At 36.3% G+C, this 16,321-nt stretch overlaps 2 protein-coding genes across 2 annotated transcripts; one reads left to right on the top strand and one right to left on the bottom strand.

Moving 5' to 3' along the window:
* Window positions 1-3,170: 3,170 nt before the first annotated feature.
* On the bottom strand, window positions 3,171-3,764 carry LOC136067503 (uncharacterized). Its single transcript, XM_065773470.1, has 2 exons — window positions 3,446-3,764; window positions 3,171-3,325 (listed from the first exon to the last, which is right to left on the bottom strand). Exons 1-2 carry the CDS (start codon window positions 3,762-3,764, stop codon window positions 3,171-3,173), a joined length of 474 nt encoding a protein of 157 aa, XP_065629542.1.
* Window positions 3,765-9,956: 6,192 nt separating this feature from the next.
* LOC112031073 (probable F-box protein At4g22030) lies at window positions 9,957-11,279 on the top strand. Its single transcript, XM_024063755.2, is given in 5 exon segments — window positions 9,957-10,444; window positions 10,447-10,584; window positions 10,587-10,787; window positions 10,790-10,957; window positions 10,960-11,279. Coding segments are annotated over 5 exon segments (1,239 nt in total). The 5' UTR covers window positions 9,957-10,032.
* The last annotated feature ends 5,042 nt before the right edge of the window (window positions 11,280-16,321 follow it).

The following is a 16,321-nucleotide window of genomic DNA, read 5'->3' as shown; positions in this document are numbered from 1 at the left end:
TTTCCATTTATTCATCAGTAGAAAGAAGGGTCAGCATCTCTTCATCGATCGAGAGATAAGCTAGTTCAAGGCGGAGGTCATTCCAGTCAGTTTTTGGACTTCTTTGGGTTTCTGAGGAGATTGTAAACTATTGATTGCTTTAATTTGGTCGGGTTAACTTTAATTCCCATATGGGTTACCATGTTGCCCAGAAATTTTCCTGGTCCCGCACCAGAGGAACACTTGGAAGCATTGAGGCGAGCTTGTGTTTCTTTAGAATTTCAAATATGTTCCCGAGGTCTCCTAAGTATTCGGACACTACCTTACTTTTTACCACCATGTCGTTTACGTAAACCTCAATGCTCTTGCCCAACTGCAGTTCAAATATCCTAGTTATCATTAAAAGTTCAAATAGTGTTGAAAACACTACGAACGTTTAGACCCCCAAACAACAAATTACCAATTCAAGTATTATATCAAACAATGTATGTGCAGAAAATGATAGCAAGCTTATAACAAAATTGATAAACAATCTAAACCAATTAAAATCACATCCACAACAGAAATTAAAAGGTAAAGATTAAGGGAAGAGAGATGCAAACACAAAGACAACACGGCGATGTGTTATCGAAGAAGAAATCGAAGCCCTCGGCGTAAAACCTCTCCGCTGCCCTCCAAGCAGTCAATAATCCACTAGAAAATGTTGTTGAGATACATGAACAACAATAGACCCTCTAAGCCTAATCTACCCAAGTACCTAAGCCCTCCAAGCTTCTTGCTCCAACGAGGTTGTGTTGAACCTTTTTCTTTTCTAGTTTACTGGATTCCGCTATAGCCCATAGCATCAACCAATGACTATTGGTCCCTTCCAAACTGCTTCCCTTAGCACCAAAAAAACATTCACATAGACGTGGGTATGGTGAGAAAAGAATTTGGTTAAAAACCTCTCAAGAATGTATCAATGGAAAGGAAGAGAGTAGAGGAATTTGAAGAGTCTCTTAGGTGAAGATTGTGGATGAGGCAATCTTGTTTTTTGCTAGGGTTTCTCTCTCAAAATTCTCTCTGGAAGCCCTCTACATTTCATGGGTTTAAGGGTCTATATATATAGTAGGGTGAGAAAGGAATGCGAAAAGTCAGTTTTTTCCAAACAGGGTGGTCTGGTAACTTGGCCTCGTGACTGGACTGAGTCGCAATTTCAAGTCGTGAGCTAACGACCTGGCCAGCCTAGGACTTTTGTCCTATAGTGCAACAGCTGGCATGACTCTTCAGCTCCCTTGCATGCTCCACACGTGTGCCAACTTTGACGGCTTGCTCGTCGTGAGTCACCTGCGAGTTCAGTCGTGAGTCTCTGCATCCTTGCACAATCTTGAGCAATTCTTCACACTTTCTCACTCACTACCCTTACATGATTCCCACCTAAATACAGGGCAACTAATTGTTAAAATACAAACAAATTTGGCACGGAATAAAGCCAACAAGATGGTTGATTAAATTCAACCTTACAATCATCTTTTGAAAGGTAGACCCCGCATTCTTCAAATCGAAGGGCATCACTTTATAATGGTAGTTTCCTGTGGGAGTGACGAAAGCTGTCTTCTCTTGATCATTCTAGGCTAATGGTATCTGGTGGTATCCTTGAAAGGCATCTAGGAAGCTCATCTGGGGATGGCCTACGGTAGGGTCCACCAGCTGGTCTATCTTAGGCATAGGGAAAGGATCCTTTGGGCAAGCCCTATTCAGATATTTGAAGTCCACACACACCCTCCATTTCTCACTCTTCTTCTTTACCACCACAGTATTGGTTAACCACTCGGGGCAAAATACCTTCTTGATAGCCCCCGCCTGTTTTAGTTTTTTCACCTCATCTCTGACAGCATCAGAGTGTTCCCTAGACGAGCGCCGAGGAGGTTGCCTCTTGGGAGTGGTAGATGGATTAACATTCAAGTAATGACAGATGAAGTTTGGATCAACCCCTGGGGCTTCGTAAGAACTCCATGCGAAGACATCAACATTTTTCCTAAGAAATTCCACCGGCTCTTTCGAATCGTTGACATAACTACCTTTACCAAATCCTCACATTTCGCCTCCTTGGCCGACCCATCAATAGGCAATGCCAGAGCTTTTAATTCCTATAAGCCCCCTTTAGCATAGGTCGAAGACTCGGCCTTAAGCTAATGTCGGATGGCAACCACTAGGCATTGCCTAGCTACAGATTGATTTCTCAGGATCTCCTTAACTTGGACCCCGGATGGGTATTTCACCTTTTGGTACAGAGTAGAAGAGACTGCTTGTAGGACATGAAGCCAAGGCCTGGCCACAATGGTAGTGTAGGGCAAATAAGTATCCACTACGATGAAGTCTACCTCTACACCTTCTGGGCCAGTTTGCATAGGTAGTCTAATTTGGCCCTTCGATATGATGACATTTCCATCAAAACTCACCAGAGGAGAGCTGTAGGGTGTTAAGTCCTCGGGTTTCAAGTTCAACCCCTTATACAAGTCGGGGTACATTATCTCGGCACCACTACCTTGGTCCACCATCACCCTTTTTACATTATACCCCTCAATCCTGAGGGTAACCACCAAAGCATCATCGTAGGGCTAGATGGTTCCTAGTTTATCCTCGTCCAAGAAGCCCAATAACGGTTGGATTTCCAGTTTAGCCTTCTTTGGCTCTCGATTAGCGTCCTCGACAAATAGCCGAGCCACATACATTACTCTGGAAAGGCAGGATCCCGTTCACCCTAGAGCCGCGAAGATTACATTTATTGTTCTCAAGGGAGGCCTCGAAGAATCATCTCTTTGGGATTCTGAGTTTGTCTGGCCCCTCTGACCACTGGAGTGATGCAAGTGTTGCTTTAGCTTTCCTTCACGGATGAGCTAGTCCAAGTGGTCCCACAAACTTCTACAATCTTCTATGGTGTGACCATGGTCTTGGTGGTATTAGCAGTAGAGGTTGTGGTTGCGTCTTACGGGGTTTCTCGCCATTTTACTTAGCTGTTTTAAGAATGACTCACTCTTAATCTTCTCTAGAACTTGATGCACCGGCTGTCAGAACATAGCATTTACCGCTTAAGGATTGGCGGATGCTAATTGTCCAGCATAATCTTTCCGTGGTCGGTTGTTATTGTATTGGTCTGATCAAAAATCTCTCATCTCTTGAAGGATAACCTTCTCCTTACCTTTCCCCTGCTACTGGTCTTCCTCAACCCTTTTATACTTATCAATCTTGTCCATGAGCTGGCGTACACTGGTGACAGGTTTGCTGGTCAGAGATTTCCTCAAACTGTGCTCGGTTGGGAGGCCAAGCTTGAAGATACTAATGGCCACCTCATCAAAGTCGCCATCTATCTCGTTAAGCATCTCCCAGTATCTATTCAAATACGTTTTCAGGTCTTTCTCTCTCTCTCTCTCTCTCTCACATGCTTAAAGATAGCAGGAAAGCCAAGGGCGAGGAACCCTAGTACAGGTGACAAAGTGGGAACAAAATGCCTGGGTGAGCTCTTTAAAGGAACCTATGGAATTTGCCCTTAGGCTGTTGAACCATCTCATCGCAACAGGCCCCAGACTGGATGGGAAAACCTTGCACATCAAGGCTTCGTCCTTGGAATGAACGGCCATCCTTTGATTGAAGTGACTCACATGTTCCATGGGGTCCATCTTGCCGTTGTATATGTTAAAAGCAGGCTGAGTGAATTGCCGGGGAAGTTTAGCACCCTCGATGCTGTGCATGAAGGGTGACTTGGAGATTTGGTCTAAGCCCTTGCTCACAGCGTCGTTTCCCATGCCTTTATGAGGCGAGCTTTTGACCCTTCGTTCGCGACGATGTTTCTCTTCGTAGGAGAAAGATTCGCTGGCGGGGTTCGAGATCTTCGCCTGTAACTAACGTCCTTTCCGTCATCAGAGGGAATATCAGAGTTAGAGGGAGTTTGCCTTTGTCGTGCATGGCACAGTTCCCTCTTTAGCTAGTCAATGTCCAACTACATGGCTTTGTTGTGCTGGTTTTGAGAGACGTGGCTTCTAACTTGAGTGTGGCTTTTGCTTGTATGCGTAGTGTGCACGTTGCCTTCTCGATCTCCTTTACGCTTAGGGCTGGTGAGAGGGTTTTCTTGTTGGGATGCCATGGATTCCATTTGTTGTGGACTTGAACCCATCATAGCTGACCGTTGCGCTCACTATCACACAAGTTCTTCTCACAGACGGCGCCAATTGTATGGACCCAAAATGCACTCTTGACCCAAAAGGAGTATGGGCTTAAGTCCACATAGCCCAAAGCAATAAATTTGTAGAGAGTGGGTTGAAGAACTGGGTTTTAGTGAACTAGACAATGAGCTAATAGATTTTAGTGATGAAGAAGAAAGAATAATAGACTTTTACTGAAGAAAACGCATCCCTGGCCAAATCCGAGGAGATTGATTTTTGTATATTGCTTCCGAGATTTGATTACAAGTTTAGTATTAGACTACTGCCATGTTTCCCCTCCCCTTTCCTTCAAGGATCTCTCCCATTATATATCTCATTCTTGGTGATCTTGACCCTCCATTTGTCAACCGTCCAAGCCACTACTTGAGTACCCGTCTCATCAGACACTCCTTTTGGCTCTCTGTGAGTTGTGGTGACCAAGGAAACACTGTTCAGGGGTCTTCTCCACATAAATGCGGCCAGAAAAGTAGCTGCAATGCATTTAATGTGGAGGTAGCACCCTTTCCTTAGATATTTTTGGGTCTCCTTCCTTCTTGTGTGTTTATGTAACATGCCTCTAACATTGGTGCCTTTATTGAGGTCATTTTCGTTGCTGGAATACGTATCGGAGAAATATTCGTCGTGGCCGAGGAGATATTCCTTCTCGGACCGTCTTCTACTCATTTCTTACTCATAAGGCACTGAGCTGGAATCCCTTTACTATTTGTCTCTCCTCGGACATTCCAACGTTCTCGAATAAGGCCCAAGGCCCAATATACTGTTTTTGGGCCTCGCCCGTACATTATCCATGACATTCTCAATTTTAGTTTGTACGTCCAACCACTATTTGTATAATAATAATACTATAAGAAAAATAATATTGATAGCAAATTTTATTAATTTTCTATTATGCTAGAGTGGGAACAAAGCCTAATTTAAAGCTTAAGTCCAACATAAATATAAATTCCATTTTCATTTTCATTATTATTATTTTTAATTTTCACCAATCCCTGTTGCCAAGAATTATGTCAATACCTTCTCAAAGTCAAACCAAACATTTCTTTTTCCTTCCTATTTATTTATTTTTGACTCTTTCACTTTTGCACTAATAACTCATTTGACACAAAAATTAAAAAAACAAAATGGAACATGTGGCGCAAAATTAGACACCAATTGAAAATCTAATTGGATTTTCTTTCAATTTTTATTTTATGTCCAAACTAGTGTATAACTCTATGCATATGCAAGACATAATTAAAAATAACAATCAAAATAACATCATTATTATACATTTTTTTTAGAAGATATTTAAATTATACATGATATTAGCTTACACATTTTTTAAACCATACATTTCTAAAAGATGCAATGATTTAAAATTTAATTGGATTTAGATTCTTTGGTTTTGTACCAAATAATTCATTTGCCATAAAAATAAAAAAATTAGAAGGACACATGGCGCAAAATTAGACTTCAATTGAAATCCAATTTAAAATTTAATTTGATTTGAACTATTTGATTTTTACACTCAATATTTCACTTGGCACAAAAATTAAAAATTAAATATTAAATGTGACATTCTCTCTCTCTCTCTCTCTCTCTCTCTCTCTCTCTCTCTCTCTCTCTCTCTCTCTCTCTCTCTCTCTCTCTCTCTCTCTCTCTCTCTCTCTTATATGCTTAAGGACAGTAGGAAAGCCAAGGGCGAGGAACCCTAGTACAGGTGACAAAGTGGGAACAGAATGCCTGGGTGAGCTCTTTAAAGGAACCTATGGAATCTACCCTTAGGCTGTTGAACCATCTCATCGCAACAGGCCCCAGACTGGATGGGAAAACCTTGCACATCAAGGCTTCGTCCTTGGAATGAACGGCCATCCTTTGATTGAAGTGACTCACATGTTCCATGGGGTCCGTCTTGCCGTCGTATATGTTGAAAGCAGGCTGAGTGAATTGCCGGGGAAGTTTAGCCCCCTCAATGCTATGCATGAAGGGTGACTTGGAGATTTGGTCTAAGCCCTTGCTCACAGCGTCGTTTCCCATGCCTTTATGAGGCGGGCTTTTGACCCTTCGTTCGTGACGATGTTTCTCTTCATAGGAGAAAGATTCGCTGGCGGGGTTCGAGATCTTCGCCTGTAACTAACATCCTTTCTGTCATCAGAGGGAATATCAGAGTTAGAGGGAGTTTGCCTTTGTCATGCATGGCACAGTTCCCTCTTTAGCTAGTCAATGTCCAACTACATGGCTTTGTTATGCTGGTTTTGAGAGGCGTGGCTTCTAACTTGAGTGTGGCTTTTGCTTGTATGCGTAGTGTGCACGTTGCCTTCTCGATCTCCTTTACGCTTAGGGCTGGTGAGAGGGTTTTCTTGTTGGGATGCCATGGATTCCACTTGTTGTGGACTTGAACCCACCATAGCTGACCGTTGCGCTCACTATCACACAAGTTCGTCTCACAGACGGCGCCAATTGTATGGACCCAAAATGAACTCCTGACCCAAAAGGAGTATGGGCTTAAGTCCATATAGCTCAAAGTAATAAATTTGTAGAGAGTGGGTTGAAGAACTGGGCTTTAGTGAACTAGACAATGAGCTAATAGATTTTAGTGATGAAGAAGAAAGAATAATAGACTTTTACGGAAGAAAATGCATCCCTGGCCAAATCCGAGGAGACTGATTTTTGTATACTACTTCCGAGATTTGATTACAAGTTTAGTATTAGACTACTACCATGTTTCCCCTCCCCCTTCCTTCAAGGATCTCTCCCATTATATATCTCCTTCTTGGTGATCTTGACCCTCCATTTGTCAACTGTCCAAGCCACTACTTGAGTACCCGTCTCATCAGACACTCCTTTTGGCTCTCTGTGAGTTGCGGTGACCAAGGAAACACTGTTCAGGGGTCTTCTCCACATAAATGCGGCCAGAAAAGTAGCTGCAGTGGATTTAATGTGGAGGTAGCACCCTTTCCTTAGATATTTTTGGGTCTCCTTCCTTCTTGTGTGTTTATGTAACATGCCTCTAACATTGGTGCCTTTATTGAGGTCATTTTTGTTGTTGGAATACGTATCGGAGCAATATTCGTCGTGGCCGATGAGATATTCCTTCTCAGACCGTCTTCTACTCATTTCTTACTCATAAGGCACTGAGCTGGAATCCCTTTACTATTTGTCTCTCCTCGGACATTCCAACGTTCTCGAATAAGGCCCAAGGCCCAATATACTGTTTTTGGGCCTCGTCCGTACATTATCCATGACATTCTCAATTTTAGTTTGTACGTCCAACCACTATTTGTATAATAATAATACTATAAGAAAAATAATATTGATAGCAAATTTTATTAATTTTCTGTTATGCTAGAGTGGGAACAAAACCTAATTTAAAGCTTAAGTCCAACATAAATATAAATTCCATTTTCATTTTCATTATTATTATTTTTAATTTTCACCAATCCCTGTTGCCAAGAATTATGTCAATACCTTGTCAAAGTCAAACCAAACATTTCTTTTTCCTTCCTATTTATTTATTTTTGACTCTTTCACTTTTGCACTAATAACTCATTTGACACAAAAATTAAAAAAGCAAAATGAAACATGTGGCGCAAAATTAGACACCAATTGAAAATCTAATTGGATTTTCTTTCAAATTTTATTTTATGTCCAAACTAGTGTATAACTCTATGCATATGCAAGACATAATTAAAAATAACAATCAAAATAACATCATTATTATACATTTTTTTTAGAAGATATTTAAATTATACATGATATTAGCTTACACATTTTTTAAACCATACATTTCTAAAAGATGCAACGATTTAAAATTTAATTGGATTTAGATTCTTTGGTTTTGTACCAAATATTTCATTTGCCATAAAAATAAAAAAATTAGAAGGACACATGGCGTAAAATTAGACTTCAATTGAAATCCAATTTAAAATTTAATTTGATTTGAACTATTTGATTTTTACACTCAATATTTCACTGGACACAAAAATTAAAAATTAAATATTAAATGTGACATGTGGTGCAAAATTGAGAATCCTATTGAAATCTAAATAGATTTTCTCTAAGCTTTTACTTTTAATATATATATATATATATATTTATATATAAAATAGCTTGTAACTCGTGTTACACGTGGAAATGTTGAACAATATTGATAAAAAGAAAAAAAAATGAAAGAACTTTAAGAGTATTCGTTTGAATTTTGTAAAATTTAAATTATTATTATTCAAAGTGAAAAAAAAGTGTTGATTATTATTATGAATGTTGTATAAGGAATTTGATATTAGCATGAAACACAATGGTTGATAACAATTTTTTTTTTCTTCAAGAAACTGAAGTAATGAAATTGTTTGTTTATCAAATTGGGATTAAAAACAATAAAAAAAAAATTGAAATCTATATTTAGAATTAGTACCACATGTTTTTTAATGCTAAAGTTTTGTATTACATTAAAGTGTGCAGTGATGAAAATATAATGTGGTCTTACCAATGAATCTCTTACAGTCATATGCTCATATTAATGTTTCTATATCTTGTTGCATCTATTAAGTCTCTATTTGAGAAGTGCGTTTTTCAATGGTGCATTTTTTTTGTGTGTGGGTCTTGTGTACTGTTCAGAGGACCCGTAAATACTTTTTTCAGCAAAAATAACTTTAAAACTGGGTCTCATGGCATTATTCACGCATTTAAAAATTATTTTGTTATAGTGTTTTCATAGTTTTCAGCAATATGCGATATCCAAACAGACCCTAATTGTAAAAGATGAAAAATGTTACAATGGAATTAATGATATTGAATCACAAGAAAACTTGTTGCATGATTGCATCTATGAATTGTAAAAACAAAAATGTTACAGTGGAATTCTATTAAATCACATGAGGTAAGTATAATAAAACGATAAATCAGAATTTGTAAGTTCTCCTCTTGTTGCTCAATTTCAATCTCTATTTCACAGTTGCAATATTTGAATTTCCCCCTCCACTAATGAAAATAGTTGAATTAGGCTCCAATTTGTAAGTTTTCTTGGTTCCTATTATTTATAATTTTTTTATTTATTATAAATCTCTTTATTTTTCCAAGTACATAATTTGAGCTCTTAACATCAGTTTAGACCAAGTTGCAATATTTGAATTCCGCCCTCTACTAATGAAAATAGTTGAATTAAGCTTCAATTTGTAAGTTTTCTTGGTTACTATTATTTATTTATTTTTTTTTTTGAGGAAAATTTTTATAGATCTCTCTTAAGTACATAATTTGAGCTTTTAATATCAATTTAAAACAAGGCCCCTCAAAATCCAATATCAAAAACCAAATAAAAGACACGTATATATAATAAATTTTCTACACCACCACCATTATTCTATCATTTATTGTCAAACATTATACTAAACTTTCGACATGGTGTGCGAATGAAAAGTACACATGCTTTCGACTTTGAGAAGTTGGCCTCTTATAGATATCTAAAATTGTATGACACAAAAAATATAAGAAAACAATCAGATTGTAGTAATAATTAAAATAATAGCTACGTCGTGACCCAGTTATAGTTTGAGACACTGTAAACAAGACAAAATTTTTGAACACAAAATTATAAATACAGAATGGGTCAGTCAAATAAACTTAACTCCCCAGAAAAATTAAAATGAAAAAGTCAGCCAATATAGGAATTGGTCAAGCCAGTCAGCCATTGAATTCAACATTTTTCTGTAGCTGACCCAGTTATAGTTGTACGCTATAAATAAGAGTTGATAGCCTCATCAACTTCATTCAAAAATCAAAACCTTTCATTCAGGCAAAAAAAAAAAAAAAAAAATCAAAACCTTTCTTCTCTACAACATATATACACAAGAACCAAAAGTGAAAACCTCTTAATCAAATGGCTTCAGTTCTTCTATTACCTTCATCATCTTCTTCATGTTGTTCTACAAGGAAAATCAATGCTGCTATTCTTGTCCCAAAGCTTCCAAAACTCTCTCTCTCAGTTCCAAAAATACCAATGAGAAATCTAGGTGAGGAACTGAACACAAGAGATGGGTTCATAAACACAATCCCAGTAGAAAAGATCAATCATATCATTGATGATAGATCACACAGCTCTAGTACAAATATTGTTTCCACTCAACTCTATGCTATCTTGGAGGCTGTAGCTGATAGAGTAGAGATGCACGCCAACATTGGAGAACAACGTGACAACTGGAACACCCTTCTTCTAAACTCAATCAACATGATGATTCTCACTGCCGCAACAATGGCTGGTGTTGCAGCCACAGCTGGTGGCATTGGAATGCCCCTTTGGCATTGAAATTATCGTCTACTCTTTTGTATTCCGCGGCCACAGGAATGTTGCTGATAATGAACAAAATTCAGCCTTCACAGCTTGCTGAAGAACAACGTAATGCTACAAGATTGTTCAAGCAGCTCCAGAGCCAAATCAAACCATGCTCGCCATTGGAACTCCAACTCAAGAAGATGTGAAGGAGGTGATGGAAAAAGTTTTGGCACTTGATAAAGCCTACCCACTTCCCTTGCTTGGTGCAATGCTTGAAAAATTCCCTGCAAAGTTTGAGCCAGCTGTTTGGTGGCCTAAAAATCAAGTACTACAAAAGAAAAACTTCTTACATGAAGGAAAAAATGTAACAATGGATGGAGTGAGGAACTTGAAATGGAAATGCGAGAGATTGTTAAGGTGGTGGAGAGAAAAGACATTGAGGACTATGTAAGACTTGGCAACTTGGCATTGAAGATCAACAAGACTTTAGCTATCTCAGGTCCATTACTCACAGGCATTGCAGCCTTGGGCTCACTTTTGTTGGAAATGGATCATGGGCACCAATAGTAGCAGTGGCTGCTGGGGCTTTAGCTAGCACAGTTAATGCTTTTGAGCATGGTGGACAAGTTGGGATGGTGATTGAGATGTATAGAAACTGTGGTGGCTTTTTCCAACTACTGCAAGAATCAATTGAAACCACACTTGAGGAAAGAGATTTGGGGAAAAGAGAGAATGGGGAATTGTTTGAAATGAAGGTGGCTTTGAAACTTGGGAGAAGCTTATCACAACTCAGAGAACTTGCTAGAAAGTCAGCTTCTTCCTATGTAGACGAATTCGGTAGCAAACTTTTCTAGTTTTGGATATTTCGTCGTACATAGTTAAATCAATTTTTTGATTCATCAATTGTTTATAACTTAATTAATTCTTTGTACAATCTTCTGACAAAGTAAAAATATTTAATTCTCAAATTTTATATTAGCTACTTGTGCAAAAATAATTTGTAAAAGAATATGCATGTATGTATTTTTTTAGGTTCTAATATGATAAAATTATAATTGGACCAAAGACCTAAATTAAATAAATTTGATACTTAGGCTGCGTTTGTTTTGGCTGAAAATGATTTCAGGAAATCATTTTACACCAGCCTATGTGTTTGGTAAGCACAAAAAACTGGGTCAAATGGATATCAATTTTCAAGTTGATTGTAAAATAACCCTCCCAATTCAGAAATGGATTTTAGTTTCTATTTTACCTTCAAATGAATTCCAAGACTCAAAGATGAACAGAGAGGGAGAGAGAGAGGGAGAGAGCAAGAAGAGAGAGCATAGGTGGTTCACCCAACCAATCTCTGGCATCGATCACTGATCCCTCATCACTGCCCAGCCAAGCTCTGGCACAAACACCCATCACCGATCCCTCATCTCAGCCCACCCCTCCCTTATCACCAAACCACAAACACCCAAGACCCACCAACGAGTACAGGTTGAGCTTCGATCTTGACAACCGATCGTAGGCCGTGCTCCAACGTCACTGCCATCTAGATTGGAGCCTTGCATCTTGTTCTCGTCGTCACCACCCAAGACCAATCTCGTTGCCGCCGCTGAAGACTGATCTCTCTTTCCCTCAATCTCTCAATCTTTCTCTCTTTGATTTCTAATTCTTTTGTTGTTGTTGTGGTGGTGTGGATGGTGGTGTTTTGGTGGTTTTTGTGTTGTGTGGTGGTGGTTTTTTTGGAAGCTAAGAAAATGGCTGAGAAAATGTGAAAAATTTGTAGGAAAATAGTATTTTCAGAATATTACCAAACACTGGAAATCATTTTTCGAACTATTTTCCTTTGCACACCCAAATGCTCGGATTTTAATTTCCTTACGGGAATTCATTTTCCCCTACATTCATTTTACACTCAGAATTTAATTTACATCGAACCAAACATAGCCTTAGATAATTCAATTGAATAAAAGTAAAGTTAAATGAGTGAAATGAATTTTAGTCAAACAGTCAAATTTTATTGGTGTAATTTGCATTTTAGGCTTATTTTTTTATAATCTAATTTTGGCTTATTTTTTTTTTTAACACAATTAGTGCATTGAAAAGTGCAATTTTAAGGGCATTCGAGTTTTATTTTAACTAGCATGTAACCCATACAAATGCATTAATGCATTTAAAATTAAACATAATTTTTATTATAAAAATATAAATAATTGGTCAATTTATTTAAAAAAAATAGCATGTAACACATACTTATAAATACATATAATTATATAATTAAATAATAAAAATATATATGGAATATAACAAAGAATAATTATATATGTTGCATGTTTATATACTTAGAAAATGGTTATATAAGCAGGCAACATCAATCATAGGAAAACTAAAAAAATCATATAATTAAAAAATAAAAATTATTCACAAAAAGAAAGGAAATCATAGGCAGATGAAAGAAATGAGTAATCGAACCTTAGAAATGGTTGGAATTTGTTTTGCAAAGCATAAACCAGGACCATTAAAATTGTGAAGAAAAGTAAAATTGGAATAAATGGAGAACCTCTTCCTATGTAAGATACAGAAATACCCAAAAGCATGCATCATTGATCCCGAGAGATCCGTTTCAAATTCCATAGAATGGATTGAAAAAGAGGAGAGTTGTATATTAAGGTTCCTGATCCAGTGTGGTAACTAGCAAGATGCATAGTTAGCTGAGTAAGAGAGGGAGGAATTTGGGTTTTGGGGTTTGATTATTGTAGAAAAGGAGGTGAACTTGAAAATAGGCAGGTCTAATTATTGTGGAAGAGTAGAATGTTTTATTCGGCCAAAAAAAGAAAGAAAAAAGCACAGCATTTAAATGTAAAATGCAGAATTCTAGAAAGGGGAGTTTAACCTAACGTGAACAAAAAATAAAAATAAAAATAATAGGAGCACAACATTTTTTTAAATGAGAGTGGGCACTGACGGATAATTATAACATGGTCCCACCTAAATTTAGACAAATGGAGCAAAATTGGACGCCAATTTTAGATTTGAATTGAACAATTAGAAAGATAAATATAATTTGGTCCTCACATAAATCTAAACACATGTCAAAAAATTGAAACTCTAATTTATAATTCTAATTTGAGTTTCTCTCAGATTCACCTATTATTATTACTAGATTGTAACCTCATGCATATGCATAGATACACTTAAAGATATACAATAAGAATTTAAATACTATTAATAGTCATTTTTATTTTTAATTTGTTAACTCTTTATAAAAATTTGTAGGGATATTATTAGGTATAAAATGTAAATTGTCCACACACACACACACACACACACACACATATATATATTTTAAAATTATTGTGAAACTTTTTTTTTTGACAATTCATTTATTCTAACCTCTTTGATTTTTGTACTTAATAACACACTTGGATGAATATTTATGATGTGGTAACAAATTTGATTCTAAAATTAAGAAATAAAACTCTTTAAGAATAAATAATTTAGGACACATGGCACAAAATTAGAACTCTAATTTGAATTTCTCTTAACTTTGCCTATTATTATATATATAGATTGCAATTTATTAGCTGTGCATTCTTTTTCTAATGAACTAGTTTGTAATCTAATATATATATATATATATGTGTGTGTGTGTGTGTGTGTGTATGTATGTATACACATATATATACATGAGATACATTTACAAATAAGCATCACTAAATGCATGTTAAATTTTTACTTAGTTTATATATAATGTATATAATGTTTACATATTTGAAAATATATATAATCAACTTATAAAATAAATATAAGTTTATTTGAAACAAATAAAAAAATAATTTAAATTGTTATCCATGCAATTCTCAATTATAGTTTGTCCAACCACTATTTGTATAATAATAATACTATAAGAAAAAAAATATTGATAGCAAATGTTATTAATTTTCTGTTATGCTAGAGTTTAGTTTAGATTTAGACTTGGTTTAGATGGGAACAAAACCTAATTTAAAGCTTTAAGTCCAACATAAATATAAATTCCACTTTCATTATTATTATTATTATTTTATTTTCACCAATCCCCGTTGCCAAGAATGATGTCAATTCCTTGTCAAAGTCAAACCAAACATTTCTTTTTCCTTCCTATTTATTTATTTTAATGTAAGTTGTCCACACACACACACACACACACACACACACACACACACACACATATATATATATATATATATTTTAAAATTATTGTGAAACTTTTTTTTTTGACAATTCATTTATTCTAAACTCTTTGATTTTTGTACTTAATAACACACTTGGATGAATATTTATGATGTGGTAACAAATTTGATTTTAAAATTAAGAAATAGAACTCTTTAAGAATAAATAATTTAGGATATATGGCACAAAATTAGAACTCTAATTTAGAATTCTAATTTGAATTTCTCTTAACTGCGCCTATTATTATATATATAGATTACAATTTATTAGCTGTGCATTCTTTTTCTAATGAACTAGTTTGTAATCTAATATATATATATATATATGTGTGTGTGTGTGTGTATGTATGTATACACATATATATACATGAGATACATTTACAAATAAGCATCACTAAATGCATATTAAATTTTTACTTAGTTTATATATAATGTATATAATGTTTACATATTTGAAAATATATATAATCAACTTATAAAATAAATATAAGTTTATTTGAAACAAATAAAAAAATAATTTAAATTGTTATCCATGCAATTCTCAATTATAGTTTGTCCAACCACTATTTGTATAATAATAATACTATAAGAAAAAAAATATTGATAGCAAATGTTATTAATTTTCTGTTATGCTAGAGTTTAGTTTAGATTTAGACTTGGTTTAGATGGGAACAAAACCTAATTTAAAGCTTTAAGTCCAACATAAATATAAATTCCACTTTCATTATTATTATTATTATTTTATTTTCACCAATCCCCGTTGCCAAGAATGATGTCAATTCCTTGTCAAAGTCAAACCAAACATTTCTTTTTCCTTCCTATTTATTTATTTTTGACTCTTTCGCTTTTGCACTAATAACTCATTTGGCACAAAAAATAAAAAAAATATGTGGGGGGAGAAAAACCCAACCCAACTTGTTGGGCCTAAGGCCCTGAATGAGGAACACTCTTAGTCCGAGGAGGTGTGACCTTCAGTTAGAGGCCCACGTCAGAAGGGGATGCCTTGAGACAAGCCCGTATACCATCCGAGGAGATGCTCATATGTCCGAGTAGTCCTGCATCTTCGGATCCGAAGAGGCCAGACCCAACACGAGTATGGGAGGTTCAAGCGATTTATTTGGCAAGTGTCAAGAGGGAGAGGAACCTCGGACACACATAAAGATAACGGGAGCAGAGAAATATCAAGGAGGCATACTTCAACCACCACATTTAATGCACTGCACCTACCTTCTTGGCCGCATTTATGTGGATAGGACCTCTGAATAGTGCTTTCGCAGCTACCGCCACTCACATAAGGTTAAAAGTGGGGTGATGGGACATGCACTCAAGTGGATGCCTGGATGATAAACAAGTGGACGGAGGAGATGTAAGAAGACAATGCTATATAAGGGAAGGGTGCCTCTGATAGAGGGGGATGGGAAAACAGGAGAGAAAAAGGATATAGGAGATGGTTGTAGCCCCAGGAATTGTAACCTTAGATGGTCAATGAAAAACATCTCTTCGGACGGAGTACTCATATTAGTCCGAGAGCACATTAATTCAATTCCTCCCATTGGTGTTGTTGTTTAATACCGTTATTACTGTTATTTTCATTATTAGCCTAGCCCTTTCACCCACTCTCTACAAAATCTATTGTTTTGGGCTCGGTGGGCTCCGAATCCATACCTCCTTGGGCTTGGGCCGTAAAAACTGACCCTACA

Source organism: Quercus suber, unplaced genomic scaffold (assembly GCF_002906115.3).
Source record: "Quercus suber isolate HL8 unplaced genomic scaffold, Cork oak 2.0 scaffold_75, whole genome shotgun sequence".
In the NCBI taxonomy this organism is placed as follows: Eukaryota; Viridiplantae; Streptophyta; class Magnoliopsida; order Fagales; family Fagaceae; genus Quercus; species Quercus suber.
The sequence above is the reverse complement of the archived record's forward strand: the minus strand, read 5'-3'. Positions and strand labels throughout refer to the sequence as shown.

Excerpts from the sequence above, each read along its gene's own strand:
- LOC136067503 (XM_065773470.1), bottom strand. The coding sequence starts at position 3,764 with ATGGGAAACGACGCTGTGAGCAAGGGCTTAGACCAAATCTCCAAGTCA. Across the intron at positions 3,326-3,445 it reads TTGTTCCCACTTTGTCACCT|ATGGCGACTTTGATGAGGTG; the intron begins GTACTAGGGTTC and ends TTAACGAGATAG.